Source organism: Pan paniscus, chromosome 1 (assembly GCF_029289425.2).
Source record: "Pan paniscus chromosome 1, NHGRI_mPanPan1-v2.0_pri, whole genome shotgun sequence".
NCBI lineage: Eukaryota > Metazoa > Chordata > Mammalia > Primates > Hominidae > Pan > Pan paniscus.
The window spans coordinates 149,472,022-149,487,962 of NC_073249.2; the positions used below are offsets into that span (position 1 = coordinate 149,472,022).

Below are 15,941 nucleotides of genomic sequence, written 5' to 3' on the forward strand. Positions count from 1 at the left end.
AAACATTTACAAAGGTTCAACTTAAAAACATTTAAATAGAGAACTATTTTCAGATTTTAATTACCTGATCTTCATAATCAGATCCTGTATCAATGATCTCTCCAGTGTCCAATATCATCGAAGGATCAAGGTCACTTGAACCTAAGATTAGGAAAGAAAAGATAAGTGGATGGAGGTTGTCTATGTATGTTTCTAAAGCAAACAGTCTCTCACTAGGTTTCCATATTTTCCTATATTACATTAAATTCACAAACATTTCTAGACTGTTCTCATCTGCCAGGTACAATGTTTTGCTGGAGATTCAAAATGCAGAGACTCTGGACACTGTCTGCATCCTTAAGAAGAAGAAAATACTGTGAGGAAGAATAATTTGTCAACAAGAGTTATTATTAAAGGTTCAGCAACCCAAGAGAGTGAGATACTAATTCTGATTAGTAGTAGAGGTGATGGTGGAGTTAAGATTCTTCACTAGGTACTAATCTATGATCCTGAATTTTGAGGGTGAATACAGGTTGTCCAGGAGGGGGAGCAGTTTCAGGATTTGCAATAATAATGGAAGTAGAAGGAACACCATGAGCAAAGTACAGAGTGGGAGGAGAGTAAGGGGTTTCCAGAAATAGGAAGGGCTAAGTTTGCATACTCCCTGAGAACTCGAGTTTTTCCTTAAGCCTTCGGGTCACCTTAGTTGCTGAAGGTAAGAAAAATCGGGTTAACTTAATGTATGAATAGAGAGATTATTTCCCTTAGGTACTACAGGTTTCATTAAATCACTTACCCATTAATCCCCAAGGCTCAGACTTAAACTGGTAATTTTTACAATGGGACTTCTGAAGCACAACTGATTCATCATTCTCATTTAATAACTCTTTCCTGCTAGGAAATATATATCATCTAACTACCCAGAAAGACTGAATTCAGTGCTGCCCATAAAATATTATATATCCTGTGAAAAAACATTGTTTCACTGTAAACTTGGCCTTGGCAAATAATTCTTAGAATATCCAATGAGTAATGCATAATGAATATAAATTTGTAAAAAATGTTAAGCATCTCATACACTTCTCAGATATAGACCTGTCCCCGATGTTGCTTTCATATTTTCTTTCAAAATGAGTCGGGGTATGTCCTTACACAGTCTTTTCTCATCTCTTCTCTTTTTTCCCCCTTCTTTTCTCTTATCATTGTCCCTGCTGTCTACCAACTTGACAAAGTAATAGCCATTACCAAATTGATTAAATTCTAAGCAGTAATGCCAGTGTTTACTGTGTTTATATCTTTACATTTTTTACAGGATGATAAAGTTTTTCAAAATGGACATACTAAACCATCAAACCATTTTGGAAAAGTAATCATAGCGTTGCCATGAAGAGTTGCAGTTGCATAAGTGTGTTCAGAACAACCCTGGGTGATGGTAGTCACGCTGTCAGCACAGCCCTTGCCAGACCACTGTTCATAAGAAGGCTGCTAGAATGGAGTTGGCAAGACTACCCACCATACTATTAACAGAGATTAGAAGGTAGAGGTGGGAAACTTTAATTTACATATGTATTTTAACTTTAGTGGGATTATACATAATTTTTCTACCTTTGTACTTTTGGTATTTTTTTCAAATAAAGAATTTTGTAAGGTGTATCTTGGGGCCAAAATACTCAGCCGTCTTAAAGCCCAGTTTGAAGGTCAGTTTGCACTTATGTTGTGAGGCAGTAAGTATCAGAAATAAAAAAAATCTATATATGTATTTTTCCCATTATAAGATAATAGACATTTTAGAACTATCAGGTTGGTGCAAAAGAAATTGTGGTTTTTGCCATTACTTTCAACGTCTATTTCACAGAATCCCACTTCTCATTTTAGAAAAGAGGAAAATGAGATGCAGAGAAGTTAAAAAACTTGGCCTAGGTCATGTAGAAAGTGCCTGAGACCAAAGGCAGAGCCAGTAGCTCCTACTTCTCTTTATAACACACCATGCTGACTCCAAATTCTAAGCAAGGGCAATCGAAATGGGTTTATACAGACCCTCTTTCGCTACAGTGCTCTGCAGGAAAGGACCTGGAGGAGCATGCTGTCAAGTCTATGTGCTGAGAAAATGAGGAACAGTGAATGGTTGATGATGACGCAGGTCATAGGGTGGCTGTGGAAATGGAAGAATCAGAAGTGGAATTAAGGAGTCTCATTCAAGCTGGTAACAATCAATGCTCCCTTCTAGGTGGCTGCTATTGACAGCATCATTAAAGATAACACAAATTTTAGCTGGCTTTCTTTACTTCCACAATATGATTATTATCTGCTATTGACTGGTGGAAGTGGTGATAGCTATTGGATTCAAATGATACCTTTGCTTCACCTGTACTTAGAGTGATTCATGTGGAGTGAGTACTGTGATCTGAACACGAAATCTTTTTAAACATATAGCTGCTTTTAGTACCCATGTCCTACTTATTTTATTTAATTACAAAGTGTTCTTTCCGTTGTTTTCAAAAACGACAATGTGAAAGGCTCTTAAACAACTCAGTTAACGGATATTACATGTTAATACTTGAAAACGGAGCAAGATAATTAGAAAACTATCATCAGCAATGGTAGAATGAAAATACCTTTGTTTAAAAGAAAGCTTCATGCTTATAAGTAAGAAGAGATTGGATTTCCTAATAAAATATATGTTTTTTTTTTTTTGACGGAGTCTCCCTCTGTTGCAATAAGATGTTTTCAACAGGAATTATATTGTATCATTAGGGATGAAATTTCTTGAAACATTGTTACTCCTGGCAACAGTATTAATATATCATAGGAGGCAACAGACAAAGGATATCATTATCAGCTTGGATAATGATTGAATGGCTTTCATTTTCTTTTAGCATTGGTTTCTTGGTTTGCTGAAAATGGGACCTTTAATAACACTCTAAGGTTTGACACAAAAAATAGAGGGAAAATATAGACAAATGTACACATTACTGCCTTCTTTCGTTGGATAATTTAACACATAAAACAACTGCAATGATATTGTTACTCAAAAAAGACAGGAAAATTACGATGTTACGAAAAAGTGATAGTGTAGCTTTCATTTCCCCCATTTTGAATTTTTCAATTTCTTTACAGATTTAAAAATATTATTTCTATAGATGACAGAGAAAGGTATGCGCTGAAATACAGAACCCTAGAGGAAGCACCCAGTGCTGCTAGTTTTAGAATGGCCTTCAGAAATATTATTTTCAGGTTGGCTCCTTAAATTTAAGTGGGAAGGTGATACAAATTAGCTTTAGAGGTACCAGAGGCTAACCATATTACTTTCTGGGACAGCGTTACAGACGTTTTTCCTCCTAGTGGATCTTTAACTCAAAGTTTTAGGAAAATCCTCCTTCCACTTTGAGTACCCCATAAAGACACTCCTACAATTGCAGGGCTTCTTAAGCAGTGAAGGGTGTCTGTAAATAAAACTCCTCCAACCCTTAAACTGCACCCTCTGAGGAAAGCAGTTTCTCCCTTGTCCTGTCCCTTACAGCGTAGCTTACAGTTTAATTTTCATTAACAGTTTCGTTACAGTTTAATTTTAACGAAAATTAAACCTGTAAGGGTTGTGTTTCATCTCTGAATCTAAGAACAAAACTTAGAAGGTACATGTGTTCAATGCATATGTACCAAATGACTAAAAATGAGAGGACACTTCCACTTTACCTTTACAGGTCTTGCTCTCATTGATCCACACTACAAACATTAAATGTCTCCTATAAGTGCCTGACCTGCATTAAGCACTGAGAGGCCAGCTCGAATTCCACAGGCATGGAAAGTGTTCATTACAATGTGTAGGAAGAGCACTGTATTTACTTGGAAAAATATTCTGACGGTATTTGGGACTAGAACTCTTTGAGGGATCTGGGTGTTAGTGGGTTGCTCTGGGTGAGAAGGGGAAGTGGGGAGTTTTTCAGTTACTCCAGGACAGGGTTGGGGCACGGAGGAGGGCAGAGAAGGAGAAGAGAGAAGAAGTAGATCCAGGAAAAGTGGGGAAAGTTGTATTGTGTAAGATGTGGTTTCTCCCCATGAGCCCTCAAATCTGCTGCAAAGACAGGAACCCATAGATAGTCTTTTCAATGTGACAACCACATACTTTGCATACAGAAACCATTTATTTTTCAGAACAATCCTCTGGGGTAGCTGCTATTATTATCCCCTCTTTATAGATAAGGAGATGGAGGCCCAGAGCAGTTGAGTGACGCAGCCAGATGGCTTTGCTAGAAGTGTGGGTGGAGGGCTTCACTGAGGGGGAGACACTGTAGACAGGCCTTGAAGAAGCAGACGATCAGAGCAATGGTAGTCTCTAAGAAAAGTCCTGGTACACCTGTGGGTCACAGGGTGCTATTCAAGGGCCTAATCTAGTCTGGGGTGGGGTCTGAGAAAGTATCCTTGAGAAAATCACCACGTTTACTCTGAGGCGCAAAGTAGAATCTGGCCAGGTGCAGGATGGGGCTCTATGGGGTTGGGAGAGTGAGAGGGATGCAAATGAGGAGAGGCGTTTTCTAAGCAGAGAGAAGAGCAGGTGGAAAATGCCTAAGGCAGGAAGGAACTTGAGGTATTCAGAGAACTGGGGGAAGCTGGTGCCAGTGACGTTGGGGAGGGGATGTTATTGCAGTAACAGGACCACTGCAGGAAAGCAAAGGATTTGGGGCTTTCTTCTGTGCTAAGGGTACTCGTGGCCAGCCTGCAGGAGTCATTGAAGGTTTTGTTTTGTTTTTTTCAGAAAGGCAGGATGATTAGAGCTGCATTCTGTGAAGATCCCCATGGCAGCAGGACATTCATGACAGACAGGAGAGGCCAGGGATGAGGAATGACAAAGCGTTTGGTGACTGCAGTGGGAATAGAGACAAAGGTTTGGACTCCCAAGGTGCCCCCGTGGAATGATGATCAGTGTGGAGTGTGAGGGCAAGAACATTTCTGCCTGGCTCCCTGGAGAAAGGTCAAGGTGAGAGAAAGAGAATTGGATGCCATTCATAAGAGGCGATATGGGAGCTGTGGGGCAGCTGAGATTCTGCAGAAAGAGAGTTGAGAGAGAAAAAAACAGTGGAGGGACCAAACCTGGAGGCTGACAATTCACAGAGCAGAGGCCATGGATATGACTTATTTATTGGGTGAGTCATCAACATTTATAAGCCAGGAGATTTCACCATTGTTCCTTAACAGCGACAGTTTCCTGGAGCTACACAGTATCTGCCTCCTGCAGGGGAGGCACCATTTACTTCTAGTTTACTGCACTTTATTCACCAAGGGCTGTTTTAGAGAAAACAAACTTATTCTAAGGCTGAAGCAGAAGCCAGCTTTCAGGGGGTCTCAGGAGTGGAAGAGTTAGCGGGAGTTGAGGCTGCAAGCACAGAGTCTTCTGTTTATGAGCTCTGAGGTATAGAGAGGAGAAAGTAGACACCTGGAAACTGCTGTTAAGGCTCAGGCACTATGCACTTTACCAAGGGGACCTTAAGAGAATGAGGACACAGCACGTGTCCTCAGGCGGTTTCCTATTGGTACAGAAACCAGCACAGTTGCATCACCGCAGGGCACAAGGCTCCCTAGTGGAGAAACACCGCTAGCGAGCCACGAAGTGCTAGGTGTCCCAAAGAAGGGGTGGCTTAAATCAGCCCCTCCATTCCACTGTATTAGCAAACTGGGGATATCTAGCAGTTAGATATTTGTCGTTAGAGGTAGTCACTTCTAAAGCATCTTCTAAATAAAATATTAACTTGAAAAGCACAGAGTCATAGTATTTTTCAGAGCAGCAGTAGTCATGTTTTCATAATCTTAAATGATTCTCAATATTTCATCTTTCTTGCAATAGGCCAACTTTTTATAATCTCATCAGAAAGTTAGGCAGATGAGTTTACATCGGTTATCTGTGTTCTGTGGGTCTGCCCAGAAAGACTACCACCTTACCCTTGTAATTCTGTCTTTCTTTGAAGCTACTCTTAGGTGGCTTCAAATAGTGATTTAAAATGTTAAGTGTTTAGCCTTTTTTCTTTGTGGCCCCAAGCTTTTGGTCTTTACCCTTTGAGATCATTACTCAGAAGAAAGAAGGTCAGGACTGAGACTAAGATTGGAGAGTCATCCACATAGAATTGATGTTGAAGCCACCTGTGACAATGAGTTGACTCAGGGTCAGAGTATGGAGAGAATGAGAAGGGGGTCAGGACAGAACCATGAGTACTGCCTACATTAGGAGGTATGATTACTCTACATCAGAGTCCAAAGTCAAAGTTCCGGGCAAGAGCACTTAGGAAGAGAAGAGGTAGGGTCACACAGGAGCTGTGGGTTGGGATGGGAGTGGCTACCAGATTGGAGGGGATGCTTTTTTCCAGGCAATGAGGGAGAGAAACCTATCGTATGAGTTAGGGGGTCCTGGAGATATTGTAAATTTTAATTGTACAAAGTATGGGTTAGGTTAGATATTTTTCTATTATAGTAACATAGGCCCTATGTTACATTGTGACTACCTGGTAATTTACATGTGCAATGACTGGAAGAAAAGCAGCAACTATAAGGAACAGATTTATAGCCTTTCCTCTCTACTCTGTTTTATACTTTTATTTTTATACCAGAAAGTATAAGACTTTGTCATCCTTCAAAACTTGCAGCAGTTTGTTGAGCTTCAACCATTAATACAAAGCCCCAGACATTTGGCAGGTGATCACGGCGTACCGTTGTCTAAAGGACACAGTGACTTACCTGCTGCAGCCTCTTTGTTTGGAAATAACTTGTTGTCAACTGCCATGCTGATGTCATAGAACACCTCATCCTCATCGCGGTCGGCATCAAACTGGGGGAAATCAGGACAGACAAGTTTGGAATGTGAGAATACACAAATTAGTTAATTCAAAAATATAATGAGCATCCATCACACAACTGTATCTCTAATGAAGCAGAACAACAGGAATTAAAGCATTTGAGTCTTTAATCAGACATTTAGAGGGTTTTAAGCCCAGACCTCCTATCGAACAGAGAAGAGTATTAGGGAATAAATGTACAGTCACTTATGGTTTAAAAAAAAGTGTAATATTTTCTTAATTTATGGAGCACGTTTGGAAAAACTAACTGAAATTTATCTTGTGGCTTTCTGACTTCATTTTTCTAATTTGAAAAACATGAAAATATATAGTTCTAAACAGTAGATGTTCTAAACTTATTGTTAAAAAAAAAACAAAACAAAAACACAAAGAGGCTGGGTGCAGTGGCTCACTCCTGTAATCCTAGCACTTTGGGAGGCCGAGGTGGGCAGGTTGCTTGAGGCCAGGAGTTTGAGACCAGCCTGGCCAACACGGCAAAACCCCATCTCTACTAAAAATACAAAAATATTAGCCAGGCATGGTGGCATGTGCCTGTAGTCCCAGCTACTAGGGAGGCTGAGGCACGAGAATCACTTGAACCCGGGAGGCAGAGGTTGTAGTGAGCCAAGATGGCGCTGCTGTACTCCAGCCTGGGGGACAGACTGAGACTCTGTCTCCAAAAACAACAACAACAACAAAACCTCCAAACCAAATTTCAGATACTATACTAGATACAATATTATAGATGTGGTCTGTGGATTCTATGGATTTAGATATAACAAAAATTATAGATTTAAATATTTATTTTATAATTCTCTAAAATTTACAAAATTTTAAATATTTTAAAATGACATAGTTATATTTATGAATTCTCTATTTTCCGAGTTTTTCAGTGGTTTGTTAACACATATTTGTCTCTTTAGTTTTTAAAAATAGCTTTACTATGACAAAAACAAGTAATGCAGAAAAGACTCCCTATTCAATAAATAGTGCTGGGATAACTGGCTAGCCGTATGCAGAAGATTGAAGCTGAACCCCTTCCTTACACTATATATGAAAATGAACTTAAGATAGATTAAAGTCTTAGATGTAAAACCCAAAACTATAAAATTCCTGGAAGACAACCTAGGCAATACCATCCTGGACACAGGAATGGGCAAAGATTTCATGACAAAGATAAGAAAAGCAATAGCAACAACAGCAAAAATTGACAAGTGGGATCTAATTAAACTTGAGAGCTTCTGCACTGCTAAAGAAACTACCAGCTGAGTAAACAGACAACCTACAGAATGGGAGAAAATATTTGCAAACTATGCATCTGACAAAGGTCTACTATCCAGCATCTTACAAAGAACTTAAACAAATTTACAAGAGTAAAACAAATACCTCCATTAAAAATTGGGCAAAGGACATGAACAGACATGTCTCAAAAGAAGACATACATGCAGCCATCAAGCATATAAAAAAAAGCTCAATATCACTGATCATTAGAGAAATGCAAATCAAAGCCCCAGTGAGATACCATCTCATACCAGTCAGAATGACTATTATTAAAAAGTGAAAAAATAACAGATGGTAGTGAGGTTGTGTTGGTGGGAGTGTAAATTAGTTTGACCATTGTGGAAAGCAGTATGGCAATTCCTCGAAGAGTAAAAGCGGAACTACCATTTGACCCAGCAACCCCATTACTGGGTATATACCTGGCGGAGTATAAACCATTCTCCCATAAAGACACATACACGTGAATCTTCATTGCAGCATTATTCACAACAGCAAATACATGGAATCAACCTAAATACCCATCAATGACAGATTGGAAAAAGGAAATGTGGTACATATATACCATGGAATACTATGCAGCCATAAAAAAGAATGAAGTCATGTCTTCTGTGGGAACACGGATGGAACTGGAGGTCATTGTCCTTAGAAAACTAATGCAGGAACAGAAAAACAAATACCACATGTCCTTACTTGTAAGTGGGAGCTAAACGATAAGAACTTGTGAACACAAAGAAGGAAACAACAGACACTGGGGTTTACTTGAGCGGGAGAGTAGGAGGAGGCAGAGAAGCAGAAAATATAACTATTAGATACTGGGCTTAATACCTGGGTGATGAAATAATATGTATAACAAACCCCAATGACATATGTTTACCTATGTAACAAACCTTTACATGTGCCCCCAAACCAAAAATAAAAATTAAAAAAGAAAAAAATAGATAACATGATAAACAAAAATAAAAATAACTTTACTGAGTTCTAAGTGGTATACAATGAACTGCACATATTTAAAGTATGCAGATTATAAGTTTTAAAAATTGACAAGTGGGACCTAATTAAACCAAAGAGCTTTTGCACAGCAAAAGAAACTACCAACAGAGTAAACGCACAACCTACAGAATGAGAGAAAATATTCACAAACTACACATCCAACAAAGGTCTAATATCCAGAATTTATAAGAAACTTAAACAATTCAACAAGCAAAAAACAAATAACCCTATTAAAAAGTGGGCAAAAGACATAAACACTTCTCAAAAAAAGACTTACAAGTGGCCAAAAAACATGAAAAAATGCTCAACATCATTAATCATCAGAGAAATGCAAATCAAAACCACAATGAGATACTATCTCACACCAGTCAGAAGGCTATTATTAAAGAGACAAAAAAAGATGGATGCTGCAGAGGCTGCAGAGAAAAGGAAATGTTTTTACTATTGGTGGGAATACAAATTAGTTCAGCCACTGTGGAATGCAGTTTGGAGATTTCTCAAAGAACTTAAAACAGGTTCTTTGACCATTTGACCCAGGAATTCCATTACTGGGTATATATCCAAAGAAAATAAATCATTCTACTAAAAAGACAAATGCACTCATATGTTCATTACAGCACTATTCACAATAGCAAAGACATGGGATCAACCTGGGTCCCCAACAATGGTGGACTGGATAAAGAAAATGTGGTACATATACATCAAGGAATAAGACACAGCCATAAAAAAGAATGAAATCATGTCCTTTGCAGCAACATGGAAGCATCTGGAAGCCATTATGCTAAGTGAATTAGCAAAGGAACAGAAAACCAAATACCTCATGTTCTTACTTATAAGTGGAAGCTAAACACTGGTTACGCAGGGAGATAAAGATGGGAACAACAGACTCTGGGGACTACTAGAGAGGGGAGGGAAAGTGGGGGGCAAAGTTTGAAAAACTATCTATTGGGTACTGTGTTCACTACCTGGGTGATGGCGTCAATCATACTCTAAACCTCAGCAGCATGCAACATACCCAGGTAGCAAATCTGCACATGTACCCCAAATCAAAATAAAAGTTGAAATTATATTTAAAAAAACAAATTATAAGTTTTGATATATGTCTACACCCGTGAAACCATCATAAAAATAAAAATAGTTAACTTACCCATCACCCCCCAAAGACTCCTCATGCCCCTTTGGAATTCCTTTTCCTTCTCCTCTCCCCAGGTAACCATTTATCTGCTTTCTGTAACCACAGATTATTTTACATTTTCTAGATTTTTACATAAAATGAATAATACTGTATGCAACTATTTTTGTCTGGGTTCTTTCACTCAGTACTATTATTTTGAGATTCATCAATGTTGTTATATCCTTAGTTCATTCCTTTTCATTATTCATTAGTATTCCATCGTGTGGATATATTAAGCCCATCCTGGATATCTGTCATCTCAGACATTGTAGTTTTCAACTCTAAATGTCTGATTTGAGCCTTTTAAAAAATTTTTCCATGTCTCCATTTAAGCTTTTGAACATCTGAAATAAAATTACAGTTACTTTTAATGTCTTTCTCTGTTAATTGTAACATTTGTGTCAGTTCTGAGTCAGTTTCAGTTGATTTTTTTTTTACCTCATTATGGGGTATATTTTCCTGTTTCTTTGCATGCCTGGTAATTTTTTACTGGATGCCAGACATTGACAATTTGACCTTGTTGGATGCTGGATATTTTTGTATTTCTATAAATATTCTTGAGCTTTGTTCTGGAATGCAGTTTAGTTACTTGGAAACAGTTTCATCTTTCAGGTCTTGCTTTTAAGATTTGTTAGGTTGGATCAGAGCAGTGTTTAGGGCTAATTATTCCCCACTGTTGAGCAAAGCCTCTCCCCATGTTTTGTGAATTATGAAGTTTTCCAGTCTGCCTGAAGGACACTGGCACTATTCCAAGCCTGGTGTGAGCACCAGGTACTGTTTTCTCTAATCCTTTTGTATGTTTTTTTTTTTTTTTTTCTCAGCATCAGGCAATTTCCTTATGTGCATGCAGAAGAGCTAAGATTTGAACTTGGGATGACTGACACTTTCCATCCTACCAGGTGGCATATGATCATTATAGTAAGACAAAGGCAGCCATTCTACTCCAGTAAGTGTTGACACAGCCCTTCTGTCTAAAAGCAAGGGGAAAAAACAGGAAATCATTAGGACAGATACAAGGTGGCCACTGAATATCTGATTAGGCCCTCTGCATATTTCCAGAGTTATCTGTGTATCTCTCTCATCTCTGATACTTTTGTCCTGCAACTCTAGCCACCTTCATTTCTTGGACTCTCGGTTCCATCTCCTCAACTCATGGAGTCCACCAGCCTCCAAAGGGTTTCCTTTTTCCTGCACCATGGCCTGGAAACATCTCCAGGCTCTGAAGCAATCACAGGGCTCACTGCATTTGTTTCCCTTCTACCAGGGACCACTTCATTGCTTGATGTCCAGTGTCTTGAAAACTGTTTTCTTAAATAGGTTTTCTTCTGTTTATTTTTTTGACTGTTTCATGTGGAAGAGAAAAATCCAGTCTTTTCTATTTCAACTTGGTGAGAGGTGGAAGTCTCAATCTTTTAGCTTTTATTCTTATTTATTATTATCCTGAAGATATTTCAGAATATTTAAGTAATTTATTCCTTTATATTTTCCTACTGAACTATTTCATTATTTGGGAAAAGCTAGTGAGGGAAAAGCTAAGTTAGAAAGTTACTTCCCTACTTCCCTTTGTATTGTTAAAGCACATCTGTATAATGCTTCAAAGTGCTTTCACTGTGTCACATCAACCCCTGGGAAAGGTGAGGCAGACAGTGTTATTTCTACTGTATTTTTTTTTCCCAGAGGTTGCTAATTTTATTTTTTTCTTAAATAAAATCAATTAATGTCCATTATAAAAGCTTTAAATCCACAGTAGGGTAAAAATAGAATGTTCAGGAACTCTTTGCACTTCCCTCATTTAGTTCTACTCCACGGAATTAACGATGGTTAATATTTTCCTGTTTATCCTTTCAGAACTCGATTTATTGGTGAGAATGGTGTTATATAAAACATCTCAGCCAGGCATGGTGGCTCATGCCCGCAATCCCAGCACTCTGGGAGGCAAAGGTGGGAAGATTGCTTGAGGGCAGGAGTTCAAGACCAGCCTGGGCAACAGAGCGAGACCCCATCTCTTATGTCTTTTCTTATGCTTTCCCTTGGACATTTCTTTATTGTATTTCTTCCTCTTTTTACAAAACCATTGATTTATCTGTTTATATGTCACGCCAAATTCAAATGAGAGTGCTAGACTCTCTTGTATTGTGGGGTACTTGTTTAATTTAAACTTTGCCTGGAGAGTGTCCATGAGGGATTTGCTGACTAGTCTTTTCTTGAGCTATTGTTCCTCATTTTCCCTTTTCCTTTCTTTTTCCTGTTCATCTTCCAGCTCCTTTTCCATGTCCTCTCCTTTTTGTCTTCTCTTTTCACCTGCTTCTCTTCCTCCTTCTCTCCATTTCTGCTTTCCCTTTCGTTCATCTTCACTGTAATCTCTATTTGATCTCTCTGGATTTTGATCCCAAGGCATAGCTGGTTGTTTCTATATAACAAGATCTGTGGAATAAAATCAAGTCCAACTTTTTAATTATGTGAAGTCATTACCACCTTCCATCTTGCTGATTTAGGCCTATGATTGTTTTGTTTTGGGTCTTCTCTTTTAGAGGCTCTGTTTTATTTTCATTTATTTTTTGAGATGGAGTCTCACTCACTCTACTGCCCAGACTGGAGTGCAGTGGTGCCATCTTGGCTCACCGCAACCTCCGCCTCCCAGGTTCAAGTGATTCTCCTGCTTCAGCCTCCCGAGTGGCTGGGATTACAGGCACATGCCACCAGGCCTGGCTAATTTTTGTATTTTTAGTAGAGATGAGGTTTCACCATGTTGGTCAGGCTGGTCTCGAACTCCGGCCTTAAGTGATCCACCTGCCTTGGCCTTCCGAAGTGTGGGGTTACAGGTGTGAGCCACCATGCCTGGCCTGTTTGATATTTAGAAATAAAAAAATTCTCAGCACCAGATGGTTTTACCTCAGCAAAGTCTTGAATTATCAGGGGCTTCTGAAACATCAGGAGCTCTCTCTGCCTTGAAAAAGTTTCTTCTCATGCTTCCTGGACAGAAATGTTTTCCTGGATTTCCTTCTAAGTCAATGGCTGCTCCTTCAAAGTTTTCTTTATTGCTCCTCTTTCCCCTACCGCTCTCTGACCCTCCTTATTTCTACTTTATAGGAGAGGAAATATTTACCCAGAGATTTTATGACCTTCTCAAGTCATACGGCTAATAAGCAGAAGAGTTAGGACTTGAACTTGGGATGACTGACACCTTCCTCCTACCACGTGGCATATGGTCATTACAGTGAGACAAATACAGCCATTCTGCTCCAGTATGTGTTAACACTGCCCTCCTGTCTAAAAGCAAGGGGAGAAAAGCAGGTAGTGTTAGGGCAGATACAAGGTGGCCACAAAGGTACAGTGAGTGCCATCTCAATGCACTGCTTTTCACATCTACATATGCTGGCTGTTTTTCTTTTCAGATATCTGTTAGTTATCATCAGTCTGGGGCAATATCTACTAACAGGGGTTTTGTTTCTATTTTTCCTTGAACTTTTGAGGGATGGGCAGCAGCACTGTCATTTTATAAATTAAAGATTTATGTTTTAGCCAGGGTTCCCTAGAAAATGGAAACTAAGGCAAAACTTCCAGTTAACATTTTAACAGTGTGTGGGCATTAAGCGTGAAGTGGAAAAGGGGAGTAAGGCAAAGAAGGAGGGCAATGTTATGAGCTGCACCCCAGCTTCATTAATAAACACAGCCGGCAACATGGTCTCCAGAAAGGCTACATGGAGCTACTCTATCTCAGGCCAGTCTGGTAGGGGGAGGGAGCGAGGGGACTTCAGCTGCTGGTTCCTCCAGTCTCCTGTCTTTCATTGCTCCAAGTTTTCCTAGGGGGAGTTGGGTCCCCCCACTTCTTGGTTGCACTGCCCAGCCTCTCTGAGCAGCCACTGGGAAGCCAGGGCTCAGGGAGCAGCACAGCCCCTGAATCTAGAAGTGCTGAAAGGAGCCAGCGCCTCTGTAAGTCTGGTCTGCTGGGGTCTAGGTACTGGCTCTGCAGGAGATCCCACAATGGTGAGAATGATGAGGTCCAGCCCTCAACCTTGAAGAGGCTGGCTGGGGCCATCACCAAGGTTAGGATATGCGGTGACAGTCAGGGCAGTAGCAGACAGAGCTCTCCATTCAAGAAGCAACCGAGGCCAAGGGGGGCACATGAGGCCAAGTGAGCCATGGGAGGCTTGTAAACCGGGCTCAGACAGCTGAAAACACAGCTAGTGCTTAACTGGAGTTTCTGCTCTCCTGTGTAGCAGCTGTCTGACTTTGAGCAACTTATTTCTCAGCATCTATACAATAGTGGTGATAATATCCACCTCAAGGGATTGTTGTGAGGACTACAGAGATAGTCTATTTAATATCCCAGCATAAAGCCTGACACAAATTGTCACTTCCATTTCTCTCTTTGAGACCCTATGGCTGAGAGACCATGTCCCATATATTTTTTATTGCTTCTGTAACATACATGCATATGATCTCTCCCTCTCTCAAACACATACACATTTTTTTTAAAACCTGGGGATGTAGAGTGAGGAATATAAGAAACGTTGAGACGTTCTAGGGGGTCTTATATCCTCCGAGTAATTTGAACAAGAATATTTTTATTTCCAGCATAGACTAAAATGGCTGATTGTCCAATTCAAGAGGAAAAGATAAAGCACAATTCATAAAATCATTTAACAAGTATTTGTTGAATAACTACCATGTACTAGCTATTCACATGTAGATTCTTCAACTGACCACTTAAGCTTTGGACATACAAACGTAGAGCCATGAGGAATGAAGATAACATTCATATAGTCAACTCAGCCATGGGATGGCGCAGATGCTGCTGAAGCCAGTTTACTCTCATATCAGGACCACAGAATTAAGTCAGATTTCATTTTCTACAACATCTCACTTCTACAGCTCCAGAGTGGCATGGGACTTTTCTTTTAATTCTTTTAGCAAATATTATGGCACTGAACCCTGAAGAGCATTCTGATTGAATATTATCATAATTGCCACTTAATTGGTAAAGATTTTTACAAAATGACGACATTCAGTGTTGGAGAGGTTGTGTGTATGGTGAAGGGAGAACTGGCTTCTAGATCATCAATCTTTTTTTCTCACTTGTTTTTCATAAACAACATATGTTGATACTTAACAAGCAGAAACGATCCCCAGTCCCCCAAGGAAACGTGGCAATGGCAGGAGACATTTTTGGTTGTCACACTTGCAGGGGGTCGGGGGGCTACTTGCCAGGGATGCTGCTAAATATCCTACAGTACCCAGGACAGCCATCCTCACAACAAAGATTTATCCCATCTCATAAAATGTCAGTAGTGAAAAAATTGTGAAGCCCTTACATACATTAGGTTTTCTTGGCTTTGGGATTTTTAAATAGTGTTTTGAAATTGAAATAGTGATGTTTTAAATCACAGGCATTCTTATACACCAATAACAGACAAACAGAGAGCCAAATCATGAGTGAACTCCCATTCACAATTGCTTCAAAGAGAATAAAATACCTAGGAATCCAACTTACAAGGGATGTGAAGGACCTCTTCAAGGAGAACTACAAACCACTGCTCAACGAAATAAAAGAGGATACAAACAAATGGAAGAACATTCCATGCTCATGGGTAGGAAGAATCAATATCGTGAAAATGGCCATACTGCCCAAGGTAATTTATAGATTCAATGCCATCCCCATCAAGCTACCAATGACTTTCTTCACAGAATTGGAA

At 39.6% G+C, this 15,941-nt stretch overlaps 1 protein-coding gene across 3 annotated transcripts in view; it reads right to left on the bottom strand.

Moving 5' to 3' along the window:
• AK5 (adenylate kinase 5) overlaps window positions 1-15,941 on the bottom strand; it is a 280,519-nt gene that overhangs the window by 142,475 nt on the left and 122,103 nt on the right. For all 3 annotated transcript variants that reach the window (XM_008959931.5, XM_003807785.6, XM_063607211.1), the window contains exons 7-8: window positions 6,703-6,793; window positions 65-141 (exon numbers count right to left, since the gene is read on the bottom strand). In XM_008959931.5, the coding sequence (XP_008958179.1) occupies window positions 65-141; window positions 6,703-6,793 (168 nt within the window). The remainder of the gene's footprint in view (window positions 1-64; window positions 142-6,702; window positions 6,794-15,941) is intronic.